General features: G+C 44.5%; 1 protein-coding gene across 4 annotated transcripts in view; it reads right to left on the bottom strand.

The window, feature by feature from the left end:
* The window catches only part of ccnf (cyclin F), a 68,932-nt gene that overhangs the window by 8,952 nt on the left and 36,005 nt on the right, over positions 1-23,975 (bottom strand). For all 4 annotated transcript variants that reach the window (XM_072481318.1, XM_072481320.1, XM_072481319.1 and 1 more), the window contains exons 13-16: positions 18,959-19,046; positions 18,203-18,302; positions 15,140-15,270; positions 8,234-8,406 (exon numbers count right to left, since the gene is read on the bottom strand). In XM_072481318.1, coding sequence (XP_072337419.1) covers positions 8,234-8,406; positions 15,140-15,270; positions 18,203-18,302; positions 18,959-19,046 — 492 coding nt within the window. The remainder of the gene's footprint in view (positions 1-8,233; positions 8,407-15,139; positions 15,271-18,202; positions 18,303-18,958; positions 19,047-23,975) is intronic.

Genomic DNA, 23,975 nt, shown 5'->3' with positions numbered 1-23,975 from the left:
CCCCCGATTTTTGTCCCAAAGGCTTTTCTTAAGTATGAATATGGCGATATAGAGGTTCATATGGGCGGGTAACACCCGGCGAGTAAAGAGGACACTCCTGGAACGGGCCCGCGGGAAAGGGGGATTGGCTCTCCCGAGCATTATTAAGTATTACTGGGCTGCCAACATATTGATGGTCAGGAAATGGGTAGTGGGGGAGGGTTCGGTCTGAGAGTGGATGGAGGCAGCATCCTGCAAAGGTACGAGTCTGGAGGCTTTACTGACGGCGCCCCTGTCGTTCTCGCCGGCTCGGTACTCCACAAGTTCTGTGGTGGTGGCAGCCCTGAGGGTGTGGGAGCAATGGAGGCAGCATATGAGACTGGAGGGGGTGTCAGTGTGGTCATCGATCTGTGCTAATCACCGGTTTGTCCCGGGGGGGCTGGATGGGGGCTTTAAGGTATGGCAGCAGGCAGGGATTGAGAGGTTTGGGGATCTATTCATCCAGGAGGGCTTTCCGACCTTGGACACATTAGGAGGAGGAGTTTGATTTGCCAGGTGGGAACGGGATTCGGTATCTTCAAGTGTGTGACTTTGTACGGAGACAGGTCCCAAGCTTTCCTCGCCTCCCCCTGAGGGGACTACAGGATAAAGTGCTGTCAAAAACAGGAGTTTAGAGGTGGGAAGGTTTTGGACATATACCGGGAATTGTTAGAGTGGGAAAGGGCCCCTATCAGAGGTGAAGAGGAAGTGGGAAGAGGAGTTGGGAGGGGAGCTGGAAACTGAACGTGGGAAAAAGCCTTAAAGGGTAAATTCATCCACGTCCTGTGCTAGGCTCAGCTTGATTCAGTTCAAGGTAGTCCACAGGGCCCACATCACAGTAGCCCGGATGAGTAGGTTCTTCGAGGAGGTGGAGGACAGATGTGGGCGTAGCCCGGCCAACTATGTTCATATGTTTTGGGCATGTCCGAAACGGAGGGAATTCTGGCAAGGATTTGCAGATGTTATGTCGGAAGTCCTGGAAGGTAGGGTAACTCAGAGTCCAGAATTAGCAATATTTGGGGTGTCGGAAGATCCGGGGGCAATGGGGGTGGGGGGGTGGGAAGGGAAGGCCGATATCCTGGCCTTCGCCTCCCTGGTGGCCCAGAGATGAATCTTGCTGAGATGGAGGGACTCGGAGCCCCTGAAATCAAGAGTGTGGGTCAGCGATATGGTAGAGTTTCTCAGTCTGGAGAAAATCAAGTTCGCTCCAAGAGGATCAATACAGGGTTTCGCCCGGAGTTCCATTCATCGATTTCTTGAACAAAAACTGAACGTCAGCAGTAAGGGGGGGGGTCGGAAAACAGGAGGCATGGTAATGTTAAATAAGGACAGGGAATTTAGTATACGGGTAATTGGGGATAGGGCGGGAGAAGTGGGGTATTGTTTGTTGTTATTTTAGAGGGTCTTTAGTGCATGGACCCGCGCAGTTGTTTTAAAAATGGCAATGTTAAATTGTGAAAATTACAAATGCTTCAATAAAATATTTTCTTTAAAAAAAGTTTCTCGCACCACCATTGCTCAGGCTAATGTGCCGTAAATCACTTTCTAGTGAGCCTATTCGCAGCAAGTGCGCAAGAGAAACAGACTGCGATGGAAGGAGCAGCAGAAAATGGGTGAAGGAGTGTTAGCCTGATCACTGGAAAAACGTGCACTGCTGTTGGGGGAAAAAAAAACATAAATCCAGTAAAATATATCACATCCCTTTTCACCTCTTCCATTACCTCTACCATTGCCACATCTATTTGCAGCATCCTTGAGCACGGATGAGGTCCCGGAGGTCTGGAGAATTGCTAATGTTGTCCCTTTGTTTAAGAAGGGTAGCAGGGATAATCTAGGGAATTATAGAGCTGTGAGCTTGACGTCAGTGGTAGGCAAACTTGGAGAAGATTCTGAGGGATAGGATCCATTCACATTTGGAAGAAAATAGACTTATCAGTGATAGGCAGCATGGTTTTGTGCAGGGAAGGTCATGTCTTACAAACCTAATAGAATTCTTTGAGGAAGTGACAAAGTTAATTGATGAGGGAAGGGCTGTAGCTGTCATATACATGGACTTCAGTAAGGCGTTTGATAAAGTTTCCCATGGCAGGTTGATGGAAAAAGTGAAGTCGTATGGGGTTCAGGGTGTACTAGCTAGATGGATAAAGAACTGGCTGGGCAACAGGAGACAGAGAGTAGCGGTGGAAGGGAGTGTCTCAAAATGGAGAAAGGTGACGAGTGGTGTTCCACAGGGATCCGTGCTCGGACCACTGTTGTTTGTGATACACATAAATGATCTGGACGAAGGTATAGGTGGTCTGATTAGCATGTTTGCAGATGATACTAAGATTGGTGGAGTTGCAGATAGCGAGGAGGACTGTCAGAGAGTTGGGCAGAGAAATGGCAGATGGAGTTCAATCCAGGCAAATGTAAGGTGATGCATTTTGGAAGATCTAATACAAGAGCGGACTATACGGTCAATGGAAGAGTCCTGGGGAAAATTGATGTACTGAGAGATCTGAGAGTTCAGGTCCATTGTGCCCTGAAGGTGGCAACACAGGTCGATAGAGTGGTCAAGAAGGCACAGCATGCTTGCCTTCATCAGATGGGGTATTGAGTACAAGAATCGGCAGGTCATGTTACAGTTGTATCGGACTTTGGTTAGGCCACATTTGGAATACTGCGTGCAGTTCTGGTCGCCACATTACCAGAAGGATGTGGATGCTTTAGAGAGGGTGCAGAGGAGGTTCACCAGGATGTTGCCTGGTATGGAGGGTGCTAGCTATGAAGAAAGGTTGAGTAGATTAGGATTGTTTTCGTTGGAAAGACGGAGGTTGAGGGGGGACCTGATTGAGGTCTACAAAATTATGAGGTATGGACAGGGTGGATAGCAACAAGCTTTTTCCAATAGTGGGGGTGTCAATTACAAGGGGTCATGATTTCAAATTTCAAGATGAGAGGGGGAAAGTTTAAGGGAGATGTGCGTAGAAAGTTTTTTTACGCAGAGGGTGGTGGGTGCCTGGAACGCCTTGCCAGCGGAGGTGGTAGAGGCAGGCACGATAGCATAATTTAAGATGAATCTAGACAGATATATGAACGGGTGGGGAACAGAGGAAAGCAGATCCTTAGAAAATGGAAGACAGGTTTAGATAAAGGATCTGGATCGGCGCAGGCTGGGAGGGCCGAAGGGCCTGTTCCTCTGCTGTAATTTTCTTTGTTCTACTGATATTTTGTCAGGGTCTTCTTCTGTAGTAAATACCAATTTACACAAGTTTTCCAGCTTTGCCCTGCACCTTTAAGGATCATTACCCTCATTGTCCTCAGTAGGTCCTTTCCCACCTCTTACTACCCTTTTATTATATTGTATTCTTGAGTTTTTTGATTCATTTGTGGGATATGGGCGTTGTTGCCAAGGTAAGCATGCTTTCCACCATCCCCAATGCCCTTAGAAATGTGTTGGAACTTGCAGGTTGTGTTCCCACCCGTCTGCTGCCCTTGTCCTTTAGATGGTAGAGGTTGGGGTTTTGGAAATGCTGTCCAAGGAGTTTTGGCAAGCTGCTGCAGTGCACCTTGTATATGACACACACTTTTGCCACTGTGCATCTGTGATGGAGGAAGTGAGTGTTTATAGTGGTGGATGGGGTGCCGATCAAGACTGTGTCAAGTCTGTTGAGTGTTGTTGGTGTCACACTCATTTAGCCAAGTGGAGACTGATCTGCTTTTGGCACCAGAGTATTTATATGGCTGGTCCAGTTCAGTTTCTGGTCAATGATAACTCCAGGATGTTGATAGTGGGAGGATTCAATTATGGTAATGCCACAAGGAGATGGTTAAATTCTTTTGTTGAAGATGGTCATTGCCTGGTGCTCATGTGGTACAAGTTTTACATGCCACTTGTCAGTTCAAGCCTGAATGCTGTCATTTCTTGCTGCATATGGACACAGATAGTAATTGCGAATGGTACTGAACACTGTGCAATAATCAGCAAACATCCCCACTCTGACCTTATGATGAAAGGAAGATCATTAATGAAGTAATTGAAGATGGCTGGACCTAGGACAATGGGGAACACATGCAGCAATGTACTCAGGCCGAGGTGATTGGCCTTCAGCAATCACTACATCTTCCTTTGTACTCCAATCCTCTTGCAATAAAAGCTAATATGGCTTTTGCCTTTCTAATTGCCTGCTGTAAAAGCATGGTAGTTTTGTTTCTTGTATGAGTACATCCAAATCCCTCTGAACAACACTTGGAAGTTTCACATTGGTCAGTGAAACAAATAGTCGCAAAATAAGGGGTGACCATTTAGGACTAAGGAGGAGAAATTACCTCATTCAAAGATTTGTGAATCTTTGGAATTTTCTACCCCAGAGGGTAGCGTATGCTCCATCATTGAATACATTCAAGGCTGGGGTAGGCAGATCTTTAGTCTCCCAGAAAATTAAAGGAAATGGGGAGCGGGCAGTAAAATGGAGTTGAAGCCCAGGATCAGCAATGATCATATATAATGGTAGAGAATGCTCTACGGGCCATATGGTCTACTCCTACTTCCCGTGTCCTTTCATTACTGGAATCATGGACTTCCAGTGGCAATATGTAGTAGAGCAGTCGCACACGAGGCGGCTCCCGCCAGGGTACTTTGACACCCTTTTCGACTGGTTATTGGGAGGAAATGTGGGTTGGAATTTGGTTAGTTTGATGGGTTAAGAATCCCACATCAAAGGGCAGCACGGTGGCAGAGTGGTTAGCACTGCCGCCTCACAGTGCCGAGGACCCAGGTTCGATCTCAGCCTCGGGTCACTGTCTGTGTTGTGATATCACATTCTCCCCTTGTCTGCATGGGTCTCATCCCCACAACCCAAAAGGTGTGCAGGGTAGGTGGATTGGACATGCTAAATTTCCCCTTAACTGGGAAAAAAAAATCCCACATCAATGGGATGCACAATAAATACATAGATAGCAGAAAAATAAGTAAGCGTTGTCAAAGTTGGAAGCTTCAAGAGCTTTGTCTTTGAAGAAGCTCCTTCAGCGTCAGTGGCCACTTCACCAGCCGCGGAGATGCTTACAGGCATCCTGGCGGGGGATCTTCAGAAACTATGGCAGGAGGTGTTGCGGATTATGAGACAGCGGTTGAGGGGGCGATGTCCTCTATTTGAGCGGTCTTTGCAATACAGATGAAGTGGTAAAGGCGCAGGGTGGGGAGCTAAAGGTGGTGGAGGTGGCTCTCAGGGCAGTGGTCAGATCAACTCCTTGGAAGTGTAGATGGTGCAGGTAGCCGGTGACAAGAAGGCATTAAGGGCCACAGTGGACGATTTGGAAAATCGCTCCAGAAGACAGAACTGGAGGGTTGCCGGAAGGTTTGGAGGTTCCGAATCTGAAGTTATGTCACAGTTGTTTTGGAAGATGGTGGAGGAAGGGGGAAACCATGTCCCCCCATAATTGGATCGGGCTCACAGGTCGTTGAGGTAAAAGCTCAGTGCTGGAGCGCCTCCACATACGATCATTGTGCGCTTTCACAATTTTCAAGATGAAAGAGTTCTGCGATGGGCAAAAGATCATCAGGACTCCAGATGGCAGGGCCACATTGTGAAGATCTATCAAGATGTTGGAGTGGGGAGAGGGCAGCACGGTGGCACAGTGATTTTGGATCATGCTCCTCATTGTGTTTGGGGATGGGGTGGGGTCCCGCTCACGCCCACCGTGGAGGTTGGAGACGACACTGTTGGTGGATAATGGTTTCCTCTGCCATTGGGGAGTACATTGATTTTAATAGGAGTGAGGATATTTTACCTCATGTTGTGGGAGGCTCTGAAGGAGATCATTCGGGGGAGATAATCTCTTATAGGGCACAAAGAGAAGAGTGAAAGGGTGGAGAGGCAGAGGTCGGTGCATGCCATCCTTGAAGTGGATCGGAAATACTTGCTTGCTCCGATTCCAGAGTTGTTGGAAAGCAGAAAGAAATAGCAGTTGGAATTTGGGCTGCTTTCGATGGGCAGGGTGGTGCGCCAGCTGCGATGCTCGCGGGTGGCTTCTTATGAGCATGGGGAGAAGGCCAGTCGCCAGTTAGCACACCAGCTGAGGCAGCAGGTGGCCTCTTGGGAAATAGTGCAGGTGAATGACTCTAGTGGCAGGTTGGTCTCTGCCCCAGGCAAGGTCAATGAGGCTTCCAAGTGGCAGATGAGTTGTCCATGTTGGAGTATTTGGAGGTTTTCTATGCTGGTTGTAGAACGAGAGAGAAGGGATGAATTGTGAGTCCCTGCTGACCCCGGAGGTGATGAAATGCATGGGTTTGATGCAGTTGGGTAAGGAGCTGGACCCGGATGGTTTAACGATTGAATTTTACAAGAAATTTGCAGGTCAGCTGGTCCCATTGCTGTTAGAGATGTTTAACGCCTCCAAGCCCCGGGGATATTGCCAGCCACAATGGCGCAGGCATCGGTTTGCTTGATTTTAATGAAGGATAAGGATCCTTGGTGGTGGCATTCGATGTCCTTGTCCACGGATGGCTTGTTGTTATGGGGCGGATCATCTCTCCAGCGTAGAGCAGAAAACGAAGCTGTTTAGGAGCTTTGGCTCCTTCTCAGCATATAAATTGAGCTTGGACAAAAGCAAATGCTTTCCGATGAATCTCCCAGAGAAGGGGGCCAATCCATGGAGGTTGCCTTTTCACCTGGCCAAGTCCAGCTTCGGTTATCTGAGAATCCGGGTGGCCCATGATTGAGCCTCGCTCCATCAGCTAAATTTGGTGGGTCTGGTATATGGGATCACGTCTGACTTGAAGTGGAATACCTCCCTCTGTCCCTGGCAGACAGGGTCCAGTCTGTAAAGATGAATATTCTCCCACGGTTTCTACTTTTGCTTCAGCGTCTCCCAGTTTTCCTTTCTTTGTGAAAGTCAATAAAATTATATCTTTTATTTGGGCAGGCAAGACCCCATTGGATTCGTTGGGTATTTTTGCAGAGGCACTGACAATCGGGGGGCCTAACGTTGCCCATTCTGTTATTTTATTATTTGGTAGCGAATATTGAAATGGTGTAGGGATGGTTTACAGGTACGGAGTTCATATGGGGGCAGATGGAGAGGAGTGCCTGTGGAGTTACTAGTTTGAGGGCCTTGGTTTCAGCTCCGCTTCAATTTTCCCCTGCAAAGTGGACTTCAAGTCTGGTGGTGGTGGTCACTGAGAATATGGAGACAGTTTAGGGAACATTTCAAGCTCGGTGTCATAACGTTTTTCGCCCCAACCTGTGAAAACCAGGTTAAAGTGTAGTGAGAGGGGGAGCTGGGTCAGGTTTTTGAGGGGGGAGTGTGGTGTGGAGTGAGGCTCTACTCAAGAGTCAACTGCACCTCGTGGGCTAGGCTCAGCTTTATTCAGTTCAAGGTGGTGCATAGGACACATCTGACCAGGGCACGGATGAGTGGGCTTTTTCTTGAAGTAGAGGATAGATGCAAGCAGTGTTCAGGGGGTTTGGCGAATCACACACATGTTTTGATCTTGTCCCAAACTGGAGCTTTTGGGACTCTTTCTTCAGCACCATGATGGGTGCTAAAGCCAATGCTCTGGCCTTCGCCTTGCTAATAGCTCGAAGGAGAGTTCTGCTTGGGTGGACTCTGGTTCCACCCAGTGCTTCATCGTGGTTAAATGACTTTATCGAGTTTTTGCACTTTGAAAAGGTCAAGTATATCATAAGGGGTTCGGCTCGAGAAAGCAGCCTTTCATTTCGTATTTCAGTGAGCTGGTCACTGTCAGATGTTAGGGGAGAGGGTGCCAGGATTTGTTTTGGGTTTTGGCTTGGTTGTTTATCTCTGTGGGTGTGAGGATTAAGTCCAGAATTGTATCTGTTGTGCTATATGGCTTTACGGTGATATATAGAAAAGAAAATCACTGGGATCACTATCAGAACAGGTTGAAGAGTTTATCATACCACACTAAGCAGAAGGTTTTATCCACTGGGCCTGCTGTTTTTGTTCTTGAATTTGAACATTTCAAATTAGTTCACAGAAACAACTGCATTTGTGGACTCACCAAATGTTTATGTCCATGGGCAATGTGATGTCACAGACATATTCCAGTGCTGCCCAAACCACTGGGTGGAAACAAATGCACTCCGAACACCGTCAAGAACATCAGGGATTTAGGAATAGGTCAACATATATGAGGCTCAAGAAGCAATTCATTACCTTCACAAAAGCCACAATCTTCCCATTAATGTTCTGAAATAAACAAAAATAAACTTACCATCAGCAATTTTCTCCCCTTCACTTTCCTGGTCTCCTTCATACCCGGTGCAGGATAAGTCTAAACTCCAATCTAGAAAATCCCCCAGGAGTGTATCCTCATGGTTAGATAATTCAACAATTGGAGTCGCCACAAAGTTGCCTCTATCTTCTCGAAAACTATCCTCTCTTCGTCTAAATAGAAGGGACAAAAGTTCTCAGACTAATTGGTAATAAGATTTACCTGCATCAGATCCTTTATTCTGGAAGATTATTTCCAGGGCCACAGGAGACCAGTGCCTCACTACAGATTTAAAACACCTAATGTAATCTGGCATTTTAATACGATTGGAAATATAATCTGATCCCAGTTGCTGCCCCAAATTGCACAAGTTGGTGCAGCACATTAAAAGGAGACACTGAAAATCTTACACATGCCTCGTTCAATTTAAAACGACAAAAATAGCAAAATGACACTGCAATTACATTTTAAAATATTAAATGTATGCATACACCAGATTTTTGAAAAGGTAAAATACTGAAGTACATAAGTAACCTTTTGCCAAAAAATAAAACCATGCATCAACAGCTAAAGACACTATAAACAGCTCTGACACCATCCCGGCTGTAAGACTGAAAATGTGCGCTCCAGAACAAGCCACACTTCTAGTCACGCTGTTCCATTACAGTTAGAACATTGGTATCTATCTGACAATTTGAAAGTTGTCCAGGTACATTCTCTCAATAAAAAGCAGGACAAATCCATTCTGACCAATTACCAACCCATCAGTCTAATCACAATCATCAGCAAAGAGGTGGAAGGCGTTGTAAACAGAGCTATTAAGTAGCACTTACTCAGCAAGAATCTGCTCACTGACACTCAGTTTGGGTTCTGCCGGGGCCACTCAGCTCCTGTCTATTCCCTTATTTTCCTCTTTCTTTTATTTTTGCAATTACCGTTTTGATTCATGGACCTGTGACTAAGGCAAAGCAGCTTGCCTTATTCGAGCACCTTGAATTCGAGCAGACGATGGTAGCAGCCGGAGAGATCAGTGATGACTCGCTTTGAATGACTTGGCTGGCGGCCAATGAACTGGCTCGAAAACTATGTTTTAACCAGTAACCAGTGGTGATTGGTTCTGTTCTCACAGATGTTTTTCAGAGACAAGGCTAGGTTCCTAGTTTCACCTTTGGTTCTGAGGTTTTGAAGGAGCTGCTCTAAGTCTCTCTCTGATCAGATTAATTTTCTTTAAAATTCCAGTGCAAGAGCTTTCTCTCTCCCCAGTAAGACTGGATGTCATTCTTTTGAGACTGCAAAGGATTGAAGTTAACCCATGGGCTAGAACTGGGTTTGATGTGAGACAAAGGCTCTCTAGAAAGAAACAGGCCCGAGGGTGAACCTTTGAGTTGAAGGCCCAGTTTAATAAAATCTGAAGTGTCGCTCCAGAAGAAAGCCGACTGCTTGTCAGTACTGAATGAATGACTCTGCAAGATGACCATCACCACTGAAAACCAGAGTCCTCGATCAACCAGCATGTCGGGAGGAAACAAAAACAGAATATACTGGACAATCTCAGCAGGTCTAACAACATTTGTGGAGCAAGAAGGTAGCTAAAGTTGAGAGTCTGGATGACTCTTTGTCAAAGCTAGAGAGATCTAGAAATAGGGTCAGATTTATACTGTAGCGGGGGAATGGGGCAGTGGGGCTGGATAGAGAGTCAGCGCTAGCTGGAGATGACAAAGATGTCGAGGACAGAAAGTCAAAGGAACGTAAATGGGGGTGATTAAGACTTAGAAGGGTGACACATAAAGAGATTAGAATGGGTGAATAGCAGAGCAAAAGGTGAGCAGCATGTTAAAGGGCAACTAGGAACAGTTGGCCCAAGTGGAGTGGGGAGGAAACAGATCAATGGAAGAAATGAAAATACATCGATAGAAATAAAAACGGAGTGAAGGTGGAGGTGAGTTCACAGTCTGAAGTATGTTAAGTCCGGAAGGCTGTCAGGTTTTTATTTTATTTTTTAAGGTGCCTAATCGGAAGATGAGGTGCTGCTCCTCCAGTTTGTGTTGGGCTTCACTGGAACATTGCAGCAGGCCAAGGACAGACATGTGGCCGTGAGAGCAGGACAGCGAGTTGACAAGCGACAGGAAGGTCTGGGTTCTGCTTGTGGATGGAGCAGATGTGTTCTGCAAAACAGTCACCCAGTCTGCATTTAATCTCACAAACGTACAGTAGACCGCATTGGGAGCAGCAAATGCAATAGACCAGATTGAAGGAGGTGCATGTGAAGTGCTGTTTCCAATGCGGTTCATTTTCTGTTTTTGTTTCAGATTCCAGCATCCAGTCATTTTCTTTAATCTTCGAGCTGGGAGGAAAGCCTGCTGCAAAGGACTCAGCATACGAAGCAAAGACCCTCATCCTTTTGCCCTTAACCCTTTTGTGTTTGTCTGGATAGAGGGTGGGGTAGGTTAGCTTGTTATCCAGCTGAACCTGCATATTTCATCTTTATTTCTGTTATAAATAAACAGAAATTGTGTTTTGACTTACAAACCTGGTAATTGTAATTATTGGACAGGCAAGGGCCAAAGATTTGGGGAATTTTCATACAAATTATTGGTTAATTCACTTGTTTTGGGACTCCGGGGCCTGTGAAGCTGGAATTATCTGCGCACTAGCCCAGGGTGTCATAACACCATTCATGATCCCTCAAATACTGAAGTAGTCCATGCCCATCGGCAACAAGACCTGGACAATATTAAGGCTTGGGCTGATAAGTGGCAAGTAACATTCATGCCATACAAGTGCTAAGCCATGACCATCTCGAACAAGAGAAAATCTAACCACCTTTCTTTTATATTTAATGCCATTACCATCAATATCATCCTGGGGAGTTGCCAATGACCAGAACTAGCTATACAAATAAAAGAGCAGATCTTAGGTCAGGCATTCTGCGGTGAGTAACTCACCTCCTATCCACCATCTCGGGAGTGCATTGGACCACTCTCCACCTGCTTGGTAAGTGCAACTCCAACAACACCCAACAAACTCAACAATGTCCAATAGCAACTTGCTTGATTGGCACTCTAGCCACCACCTTACATATTCACTCCCTCCATCACTGATATACAGTATCAGAAGTGCGCACCATGTACAAGATGCACCTTAGCATCTACCCAAGGGTCATTTGGCAGCACCTTCCAAACCCACAACCTCTACCACCTAGAACAAAGGCAGTAGACACATGGAAACACCACTGCACATCATCCTGACTTGGAACAATACCACTGCTCCTTCTGTAATGTTCCAGCATATTATGCACTTTTAGTCAATACTTGTAAAATTTTGGTGTGGCAAATCATGTGACTGTTGGTCTTTTGAGCTCCTGACACTGTAGACTCTCAAACAAATATTCAATAAAATATAAACTTTTGCAGCCATCTTTTAAGGATGGATCATCAACAAAAGAATTTTAGAATCCCAGCTGGCCCACCTCTTTCAGTGGAAAAAAGGAAAGTATCAAAATGCACCGTGTGTAAGATGAAGGTAACTGGATCCCACCAATTTACCATTGTTATTTTAATGATTTCCCTCATGCAAACCAGGCTATGTGATTTTCATCGTGTCAATCGACTGGAATCAATAGACACATCATCCTTTGTTGGAAAAAGACAGAAGGGGCAGCACGGTGGCGCAGTGATTAGCATTGCTGCCTCACGGCGCCGAGGTCCCAGGTTCGATCCCTGCTCTGGGTCACTGTCCGTGTGGAGTTTGCACATTCTCCCTGTGTTGGCGTGGGTTTCGCCCCCACAACCCAAAGATGTGCAGGGTAGGTGGATTGGCCACGCTAAATTGCCCCTTAATTGAAAAAAATGAATTGGGTACTCTAAATTTTAAAAAAGCAGAAAATCTGCCTGCAGACAGAGAATTCCTCCGAAACCTATTAAACCATCTGCAAGTCATCCTTTGAAAATCGAGGTTACAACCGTACGGTTTTACCTTTATCCATGCTAATCTTGGTTTGCAAGTGCGTTTAAAAGCCCTGGATAAGTGTGAGGTGATAAATAGCCTTTAATTCAAAATTCTCAAAAAGCTTGCTTTTGAAATTATTTAATTGGGACATTCACACTGAGGCAAAGAAAACACACACCTTTTACCTACCAACACACTGTCATGGGCCCCAAAAAAAACAAATTCTACCATGACACTTTACTGGATTAAAACTCTGGAACTGGATGGATTGCAGTCCACTACTACTTTCAAAGGTAATCATGGATGAACAAAGTCTTTCCAGCGAAAGCTCACCTTACATACAAAGAGGGGAAAAAAAGAAAATCACTAATCTCCCCAAATCAGTTTTGAATCGGTTGAGCAATGTTCTTCACAGCCCCTACTCCTGCATGTTGTCAGAAGAGATAGGAACTCCGCCCATTGCAGAACCAGGATTCAAACTTACACCCTGCCCACCTTCTTCTCAAAAGGGTAGAGGGGCCCTGTGCATTACTGCTATCAGCCAACCACATGCAAACACCTATCTCAAACCATGTAGCAAAACACAATAGCTCCACCTTTACCCCTTTACATGCAGTGTTAAAAATAGTAAACCAGGATTTGCTCAAATATCCATGTAGGTCGTACTCCTAGGAATTTCCCAAATAGCTTACTTAATTTCAGAAAGAATGTCAACAGTTTTGCGGCCACAACTTGAATCAAAATGCATCTCATTTCATTCCAATCCTCCAATTAACCAGGTTCCCCAAAGAAAACCCACTGAATAGTCAAAAGTTGACAGGAATAGTAGGCTCTGGTGTCACGGGTTTGGAACTCTGGAAGATTATGGAAATCAAGACAGACAGGACAAACTGCAGTCCTAATTCGAATTCATTGTATTTCAAAGCAGGGGAGCAGTCATATCCAAGAAATTAGAGCTAGGAATATTCCTGTCATGCAAGGTACTTCTTTAGCACTAAGGAACATAATTAGAAGGTAAAAGATATATTAAAAATAATCAAATGCATGTTCTCCTACCTATATTGGGAAAGATGGAAGCCACCTGGGACAAATGCGCAAGAGGTCAGAAACATAAGAGGGATTGTAGTATTATAGGTGGTTAGATAGGGAGGGGGGGGGGGGGGGGGTCGGGGGGTCATGCCATGAATGAAGTATGTGAACATGGAGGATTAGCAAGGATGGGATTCAACAGGATAATTTTGATAAGTTTTGGATGAGCTGAAGTTAACAGAGAGGGAAGATTTACTATTTCCCCAAGAAAGCTTGGTCACCTCCAGACTTGTTCCAAAGACATGGGGTTCGATTCTCCGTTCCGGAGTCTAAGTGCTGATGCCAACAGAGGATCCTTGGATTTCCACGTCAGAAAAATTAGCGAGGAGCTAACACCGACACCACGTGGAACACTCGCAGAACACACGCAAAAAGGTGCTGGAATCGCTGGGTCTGTGATGGACACGCGCAGGGCCGACAAGGTGCTGCCACGCGTTAACTATACACCCCCGACACACACTGCGCCATCGGGAACTCAGCCCATCGGAGGCGGAGCATCGCGGGTGGGCCTGCTAATAAGATATGAACGCGGTTACAACTACGCGCGGCATGCGTCGCAATGACACTGTTTTGGAGGGGACAAAGCATCGCAATTCGGCGTCAAACCTGCGCCTGCCACGATTTTGGCATTGGGAGCAATTCTCCCCTTGATCGCCGATCCGTATTTTGGCGTTGGCCAACGGAGAATCCCGCCCATGACTACCGGTTTCACCAGCCGATAGTTAGGTGGTATGAAGGTAATTGACAATAGAGAAGTGAAAGAAGTCCTTAAAACCACAAAATTAGGTCCGTGAGGTTGCAGAAATTCCAATTCAAAGATGGCAGGTTTGGAGAGGGATGGAACCAATGAAAGTGGCTTCAGTTTTCCTAAGTAAGGAGGAAGGACAACTTAAATTCAATTGCATTTCATCACTCTAGGACACTCCAAAGCAATTGAGCACTATTTAAGTGCAGACACCAGCCTAATGCAAGAAACAGAGCAGCCTATTTACATACACAAGGAAAAAACAGTTTGGACCAGTGTTCTTATTTCCCCATTTTACTGTTTTTTCTTCTGAGAGCTGATCAAATCATAGAAATAACAGTGCAGAAGAAGGCCATTCGGCCCATCGAGTCTGCACCGGCCCCTGGAAAGAGCATCCTACTTAAGTCTGCCAATAATGGACACACAAGGCAGGACGCACATGAGGAATAGGGAGCAGTCTCTGGACTCTGAAAGTAACTGCAAGGGAAAAGAATGCTGGAAATGGTCTGACTACAAATGACTAAAAGAGGTAAATGCAAGACATCAGATCACAGTGACTAAAATTGGTTTACAGTTTAATGAGAATCTCCCATGAAAATCAGAACATTTAAACCATGCAGAATTTAAGCTGGAATGCTCACATCTTGATAAATTTACTCTAGTTTGTTGAAGTATCCATCCCTTCCGCCCACCAATTTTCTTTAAACTGTACGGACTACAAACTCCTCCAAACTCTACATTTGTGCTTGAAGACATTTTAGATTTTAAAAGTCACTGAACTTCCACAAACCTGTAAGTGTCCCCTGTTATGCACTGTACATGCTAGATCACAGCAAGAAGTCTTACAACATCAGGTTAAAGTCCAACAGATTTGTTTCGAATCACTGGCTTTCGGAGTGCAGCTTCTTCCTCAGATTCACCTGTGAATTCACCTAGTGATTCGAAACAAACCTGTTGGACTTTAACCAAATGTTGCAAGACTTCTTACTGTGCCCACCCCAGTCCAACGCCGGCATCTCTAAATCATGCTAGATCACTGCATGGCTACACAACTTAGAGGGAACACTATCCCCCACTGGAGTGGAAATCTTTAATTTAGGTTTACAAGTGGATTCATTTCTTACCGTTTTGTTTTGTTGCCTGAAGGAGACGTCAAAAAAGTCTGAATCTCGGGATTAGTATGATCAGAAAGTTGTGAAGATTCCTTTTCCTCTTTTATTCCTAGCAGACTACAGAGCTCACTGTAATCCATCACCTAGCATCCATCACAATGTAGGGTTAATAGAAAAGCAAAACAGCCATATTTTTACTTCATCATACCATGAACTTGAACAGTTAGCCTGAATTCAATTATCAGTTTACTATTAAATGCATTCAGTAGAACTTCTAAATGTGTCCTGCCCCACAAGAAGGAAAGCACTGTTGGAGTGGGTCCTGGGGATTGAAGTGAGTCAAGTGGGGAAACAGCTCATGAAGTGGTCATGGTATTATAAAGTTTAGTTAGAAAAGAATAGATTATTCTAAAATAAAAATCCTTCACTGGAACTTATTTCAGCAAATTAAGGCGTGATCTGGTCCAGGTAAATTGGTGTTAGTTTGGGAATTTGAAATGCAATGCAGCCTTTAAAATCAACATAATTTGGTACAATTCCACAAAGAGAAATGAGAGGGCAACCAGAGCCAGAGCTTCCTGGATGACATTAGAATGCAGGACAAAGTGGAAAAATGGGGTTTGACAGACATCAGGGGCAAAATTCTCCGGAAATGGCGCGATGTCCGCCGACTGGCGCCCAAAACGGCGCCAATCAGACGGGCATCACGCCGCCCCAAAGGTGCAGAATGCGCCGCATCTTTGGGGGCCGAGCCCCAACATTGAGGGGCTAGGCCGACGCCGGAGGAATTTCCGCCCCACCAGCTGGCGCGGAAATGACATCTCCGGACGGCGCATGCGCGGGAGCGTCAGCGGCCGCTGACAGTTTCCCACGCATGCGCAGTGGAGGGACTCCCTTCCACCTCCGCCATGGTGGGGACCGTGGCGGAAGGGAAAGAGTGCCCCTACGGCACAGGCCTGCCCGCGGATCGGTGGGCCCCGATCGCGGGCCAGGCCACCATGGGGGCACCCCCCCCGGGGTCAGATCGCCCCGCACCCCCCCCAGGACCGCCCACGCCGCCTTGTCGCACCGGTAAGGTAGGTGATTTAATTTACGCCGGCGGGAAAGGCAATTTATCGGCGGGACTTCAGCCCATCCGGGCCGGAGAATTGAGCGGGGGGGGGGGGGGGGGGCGGGGGCGCCAACCGGCGCGATTCCCGCCCCCGCCGAATATCCGGTGCCGGAGACTTCGGCAACTGGCGGGGGCGGGATTCACGCCAGCCACCGGCGATTCTCCGACCCGGCGGGGGGTCGGAGAATGTCGCCCCAGCTTGGAAACGCCGAGTCTGAAAATAAAAAGCAGAGAAGTAAAAAAGGAAATCAGGGGCAAGAGACAATGAGAACTGACTGTTGGTCACCATAAATAGGGAATCCAAAAGGTCTTCAGTTGTCAGGAGCAGTGGAGCTGATTCAGAGTTGAGGTTCTAAATGAGTACATCGCATCAGCATTTACAAAGGAAGGGAACTTTACCAAAGCTACAATAACTAAGGAAGCTGTTAGGATACTGGATAAAATAGAATAAAAAGGAAGAGGTAAGACGGTTGGCAGTACGTAAAGTCTATATATCGCCCTGTCGGGTTGAGGTGCATTTTATATTACTGCGGACAGGAGGATGCAAATGGAAGAGGTGCTGACCAGAATCTTCAAATTCTTAGATATTGGGCTGGTGCATTGCAAAGTTAAAATCTTGTTCAAAAAAAGGAGAGAAGAATAAGCATGCCAATTAAAGGTCAGTTTAATTTTAATGCTCAATGAGTGGTTAGGATTTGGAATGCACAGTCTGATAAGTGAAAGGGTGAAAGAAAAAGAAAAAAAAAAAAAGAGGTTCAGCAGTAACTTTCAAAATGCAATTGGATAAATGCTTAGAGATTATTTTGAAATATGGGGCAAGAACCAGGGAGTGATTCCACTTTGAAAGCCAGAGCAGAACTGATGAGCCAGATGACCTCCTTCTGTGCTGCACTATGCAATGATTGGAAAATCAAAAATAAGCGCGAGACTTGCATTTCTATAGCATGCATTTGCATTTCCATAGCATGCATTTAAAATACAAATAATTTGAAACGTAATGACTGTTAGAGGTAAGCATGGGAATCATTGTACACATAGAAAGGTCCAATGAGCCGAATGACCAGTTAATCTACTTTTGGTGATGTTAGTCATCAATGCACCCTGAACCATGATAAAGGAAAAACTTCCGACATGCCACCTGAACCATTGAAACAGGCAGACAGGGCATTTGTTTAACATCTCAACATTAGGGCAAGACCTTTGATGATGTAGTACTCCCTTTAGCACTAAACAGATATGTCAGCCCAATTGAAAACTGCTCAATTCAAGATTGAAGGCTTTGCTATCCTTATCGACACGCAAATTCCTCTCCAACTCCAACTCTTTTCCTCCATTTTAAGGTCTCTTTGTTCTCCCATTAAGGTTCAAGATCCGTTCTTCCTCCTCGAAGGGCAACTATTAACGAACACCATCAATCTCAGCGTGAATAATGTCCTACATATTGAAGTTGGAGATTATGCTGTGTAGGATGGTAGTTAATTGCGCCAAAAGTTAATTTATTTAACTTCATTAAGCAGAAAAGGATAGAATAAACTAATATTTATGTAGGCAAGTGCCCTATTACACTTCCGTAGTCCTTTAAGCCAATAATTTAAATTACTCCTTTAATACATCTATCAATACTAGGGAGAGATTAAGAAACTAATGCCCACCAACTCAAATCTCAACATCTTCCCCATCACATACATACCAAAAGCTTTTAAATCAACAGCCATGACTTGATTCAAAATGTCAGAATGACTGTATTGAAATCAACTCAGAAGGCGATAAACTACAAATTAACCGGAAAATAAAAATACACCAAGATGTTCCATTTCGCATGTAATTTGGCATCTCAAATTGTGCGTCATTCTTTTTACTGGCAATCCAAAATTAGAGCAATAATTGCTTGCCTGGTCTGCAGCTAAGTAACAATTCGATGGCTGACAATGCATCAAGGCAGTTTTACACCAAGGACAACACACCTTTTCCTTGCTAATTTGCTGATAACGTTCATCCTCAAATCGTTGCTTTACAGCAGTAAGAGACACGTGCCTGTAATCCCTGGGCGCTTCATTATGGAAGCTAGTAGAAACAGTTTTAGAATAAATCAAAATGCAAAGATTTGATTTCCAACATACAGTACTATCCTCTTGACAAATAATTAAATTAAAATGAGAGAAATTAACAGCTCACAAAGGTATACCACTATATGCCAAAGAAATTTGAAAATGCAAGGTTTTCATACAAGTTAAAGTACAGATCTTGCATACAGCATTAGCCATGGGCTAGCAGGAATGAGAAGTTGTGAAATAAACAAAGGTTAGAAATAAATCTATTTTCAATTGCTATGTTGAGGTTCTTAAAAGCATGTAACATGCAGATATATATTGCAGAGGCACATAAAAGTTTTCCTTTAGATTAAATTAAATATTGCAATATAAAGCAATGCAGCACAAAGTGTTTGAATATTAATGAGACAAAATATTAACATTTCATGAATTCTGTGCAAACATTTAACTCTTCTGCCCCTCTACCAGCAGTAAAATAATGTTTATGCAGCAAAATGATTCAGAATAAGACTGGTATAAAATATAGGGTACTGAAATTAACAGAGAAGCAAAGAGAGAATTGAGAATCTATGTGTACACAATTGGGCAACTCCACACCACTGCATACACCATTTACATCCTGTATAAGGTACACAGACAATTAGTTGGATATTATTTAGTAACTCTCACCATTTTTTATGTAGATCTGCTGCACATGGAATCAGATTTTCTAATGTAAAACCAGTAGACTCTGTTAGCTGACTTGACCATGGGAGGACTAGAAAAGTAAAAGGAAAAAAAGCGTTAAAATTTCAATTACAGAAATGGCAGGTTCAATTAGATTTGTTGTGAAACACTACAGTTTAAGATTTGATTTAGCTGGACATTGGAAACACGAGACCATTCTCCACGTTACCATTCTCCCTCCCGATAAAAGTATTGCATATTATGCACAATTGCGTTTTTGGAGATGAGAAAAAGTGCAATAAACATGGATTAAGATTGTTTGTAGTCTTCATTATTCTTAAAATTATACTATCCTTCACAGCAAATGCAATGAACGTAACTTGGACAGTTTGATCCAGGAGAAAAACATGTTAGTACACGTAAAAAAATGGAGATTGACACGGACGTTGCCAAATGTGGTTCTCTTCATCCTTGTCCTAAGAATAGCCAGATATTGCTCAATAGTGTTTGTTCATTCTGACCTGAAGCTAAACTAAAATTAATTAGCCAAAAACCAAGCCTATTTTGCAAGGCTGGATTGTGTTAGACCAAGAGGTTCACAATATAAGCAGCTGTCATTTGGCTCAAGTCTTTGCTTAAGCAATCTACAATGAATTTCAATACCTTGTACTACCTGCCTTTGCTTCAAATATTAATCCACTTTCTTTAGAAGCCGAATCCCCTTTATTGCAAAGGGATTGGAGTTTAAAATAGGGAGGTTTTGTTGCAATTGCACAGGGTATTGGTGAGGTCTCACCTGTAATACTGCATCGTTTTGGTCCCCTACCTAAAAAAGGATATAGTAACATTGGAGGCAGTCCAAAGGAGATACACCAGACTAATTCCTGGGATGAAGGTCATCCCATCAAGAGAGACTAAAAAGTCTGGGCCTGTATTCCTTGGAGTTTAGAAGAGTGGGGGTGACCTCATTAAAAAATATAAGATCCTAAGGGTAGATAGTGAGATATTTTCACTAGTGGGAGAGTCTCAAACAAGGAGACATAGTTACAAGATAAAGGGCCGGACATTTAAAACTAGAGGTGCGTAGAAATTTCTTCTTAGAGGGCGGTGAATCTCAGTAATTCTCTGCCCCGGAGGGTGGTGAAGGTGGATAAATATTTGATAGATTGAGGAATAGGGAGGCTATGGGGAAATGGTACAGAAAAGGAGTTGAGGCCGGCATAGGTCAGCCATGATCATATTAAATAGTGGGGTAGACTTGAAGGGCCTGGTGGCCTACTCCTGCTCGCCTACTCCTGCTCCTATTTCTTGTGTTCTTGCATGAAATATGATTTGTAAAGTGGAATCCAGGTTAAATACAATAGGTCGATAGGGGAAGAGAGGAAAATAAGACTGGCAAAAGAAGAATGAGAACAGAATCGCAAGCAACATAAAAAGGAACCCAAGAATCTTTTACCAGAATGTAAATAGTAAGCAGTTAGTAAGAGATGGAGTGGATCCTTTTAGGGACAAGAGGATGATAACATGTTTGAAGTGCTGGGCAAGGCTAGATAATTAATGAAAACTGACAAAATATGAACAGTAGCAGTGATAGTAGCAGTAATGGATGGGCCAAAAATTGAAAGGCAATAGATACTGGAAAGGCTGACAATGCTTAGAATGCCTAAGTCGCCTGGCATGCACCCCAGATTGCTAAAGGAAGTGGCATTTGATGTAGTCGAAGGGCTTGCCATAATCCGCCAAAATTCCCATAATGGGAAAAATGCCAGAGCATTAGAAATTGGCAAAAGTAACATCCGTTCAAGAAAGGCTGTAAAGGCATCCCTAGTCACACAGGTCAGTCAGTGCATACGTACATACCAATTAGGAGTAGGCCGCTCAGCCCCTTGAGCTTGCTCCACCATTCAATGAGATCATGGCTGGTCTGATTTTAACCTCAACCCCACATTGCTGCCTATCCCGGTTAACGTTTCACTCCCTTGTTAATCAAGAATCTATCAAGCTCTGACTTTAAAATATTCAAAGATTTGCTTTTATTGCCATTTGAGTAAAGAGCTCCAGACTCATGACTCTTGAGAAAAGAATTCTCATCTCCATCTTCAATGGTTTTTAAACAGTGACTCCTAGTTCTATATTTTTCGACAAGAGGAAGCATCCCCATCACATCCATCCGGTCAAAGGTTTCGATCAGGTTGCCGCTTATTCTTCTAAACGCCAATAGATACAAACCTAACCTCTCCAACCTTTCCTCACAAGACAACCCATTCATTCCTGGTATTAGTCTCGTAAATGTTCTCTGAACTGCTTCTAACAAATTTACATCTTTCCTAAGATAAGTAGACCAGTACTGCACAGAATTCTCTCGATGTGATTTCGCCAATGCCTTGGACAAGTGAAGCATAACCTCTCTACCTTAAAATTCAATTTCCCGCACAATAAATGATAACATTCTATTAGCTTTCCTAACTACTTGCTGTACTTGTTAATTAGCCTTTTGTGATTCATGCACTAGTGTTTTTCAAAGTCAGGGTCGTGGCCCGTTGGCAGGTGTCAAGAGGGTCGCGGAGCTATCGGTCCCACTGTGTTCCCGCGGTGGTCCCGATCACAGGAGGAGCACCGACCATCCGCTACCAGCTTTTACATGGAGAATTGTGACCACTACCATCTTTTAAATGGAGATGCAGATTGAGCTGCATGGAGTCTTCCAGCCAGAGGCAGCAGCAGAGAGTAGGCCACGTACCCTGCATGTAGAATTAATGGGAAACGCTGTCCAGGGATGCGCTTTTGACGCCAAAGCAGGGAACAGAGTTGTTTTGGTTTTTTAGCTGCTGGCAAGCAAGGCAAGTGAACAGTGAAGACCAATTTAAAGGAAGAGACTGCCAGAGACTCGAATAGACAGTTCAACTATTGATTGGAGAGGGTCTCAACAGAATCTGCTGGAGTGGTGCTCAAGAGTCTCCAGGGGAAGGACAGAGCAGTGGTAGAGTTAGAGTTCCAGGGCCTCTGGGTAACAGCCCTGAAAAAATGAACTTAACCCAGAACAAAGAAGTATAAATACGATTTCTTGAGGTATGCTTTTGCCAATTGGAACAATGCAAATAAGGAGGCAAAGCCCATGTGTGTTATATGCAGGGAAGTACTGGAAGTTTCAGAATTTGAAAGATAAGTGGTGTGCGAAAAATTCCGTTTCAGCTTGAGACCCCAGAGTCGGCTATTAACTTAGAGCGGACTCCAAATTAAAAGACTATGCTACTGCAGCTTACCGTAATATGTAATACGCACATTAAAAATGCACCAAAAGCCCACGAGGCTGTCAGCATTCTAGTGTAGCATCTCCCAGGAGTGTCCAGTGCTGAGTGAAACACGCGTTTCACTGCTATTGCCCTTCACGACGAAGTACACGTGAAGGGGTGGATTTTCCATTTTCATAAAGGTGAAGACAGCACAAAGAAACTGGCTAAAGTCTGCACATGATATGCGCATTGCCCTCTGTTCCTTTGAACCGGATTCAAGTGAGATCATCAGGTCAAAGCAGGCTTCCTTTCACATTGAAAATTAAGCGAACATGGTGGATATCGTAAAGGTTGGTCAGTGTGTGTCGCAAAGGTTAATGGGTCCCAGGGGAAAAAGCTCGAGAAATACTGCACAAGGTCACTCAGAAACCTCTGGATCTCAGAGCTCCGCAATCTCTCACCCATTTCAATAAACTTTTTTATTCTTCCTGCCAAAATGGACAATTTCACACAGGACGGCACAGTAGCACAGTGGTTAGCTTTGTTGCTTCACAGCACCAGGGACCCGGTTTTGATTCTCGACTTTAGTCACTGTGCGGAGTCTGCGCGTTCTCCCAGTGTCCGCGTGGGTTTCCTCCGGGTGCTCCGGTTCCCGCCCACGAGTCCAGAAAGACGTGCTTGTTAGGCGAATCGGACTTTCTGCATTCTCCCTCATTGTACCCAACAGGCGCCGGAGTGTGGCGACAAGGGGATTTTCACAGTAACTTCATTGCAGTGTTAATGCAAGCCTACTTGTGACACTAATTAAAATTATATTATTTGCCCACATTATATTGCATTTGCCAGATTTTTGTCCACTCGCTTAACCTATGTCTCTTTGTAGCCTTCTTCTATCCTTTTCATAGTCAACTTTCCTACTTATTTTTATGTCTTCAGCAAATTTAGCAACCATACCTTCAGTCCCTTCATCCAAGTCATTTATACAAAATATGAAAAGTGGAGGCCCCAGCACTGATACCTGTGGCACACCACTCATTACGTCCTGTCAACCAGAAAGAGACATATTTATGCAAACATTTTTTCCTGTGAGCTAGCCAATCTTCTATCCATGACAATCTGAAACACCCTAACCATGAGCTTTTATTTTCTACAATAACGTTTGATGTGGTACCTTATCAAAATGCTTTCTGGAAATCCAAGTGTAGTACACCCACCGGTTCCCCTTTATCCACAGCACTGTGACTCCTTCAAAGAACTCCAATAAATTGGTTGAACATGATTTCCCTTTCATAAAACCATGTTGACTATGCCTTGACTTTTTCCAAATACCATGCTATAACATCTTAAATAATAATAATAATAATAATCTTTATTATTATCACAAGTAGGCTTACATTAATACTGCAATGAAGTTACTGTGAAAATCCCCTAGTCGCCACACTCCGGCACCTGTTCGGATACACAGAGGGAGAATTCAGAATGTCCAATTCACCTGACGAGCACATTTTTTGGGACTTCTGGGAGGAAACTGGAGCACCCGGAGAAAACCCATGCAAACACGGGGAGAACGTGCAGACTCCGCACAGACAGTGACCCAAGCCAGGGATCAAACCTGGGACCCTGGCGCTGTGAAGCAACCGTACTAACCACTGTGCTACCATGCTGCCCAATGACAAATGTTAAGCGAACTGGCCTGTAGTTTCAAGCTTTTTATCTCCCTCCCTTTTTGGATAAAGGAGTTACTGTTGCTATCTTCCAATCTAATGGAACCTTTCCCGAATCTAGGG

Source organism: Scyliorhinus torazame, chromosome 17 (genome assembly GCF_047496885.1).
Source record: "Scyliorhinus torazame isolate Kashiwa2021f chromosome 17, sScyTor2.1, whole genome shotgun sequence".
Taxonomy (NCBI): Eukaryota; Metazoa; Chordata; class Chondrichthyes; order Carcharhiniformes; family Scyliorhinidae; genus Scyliorhinus; species Scyliorhinus torazame.
This window is presented reverse-complemented; position numbering and strand designations above follow the sequence as displayed.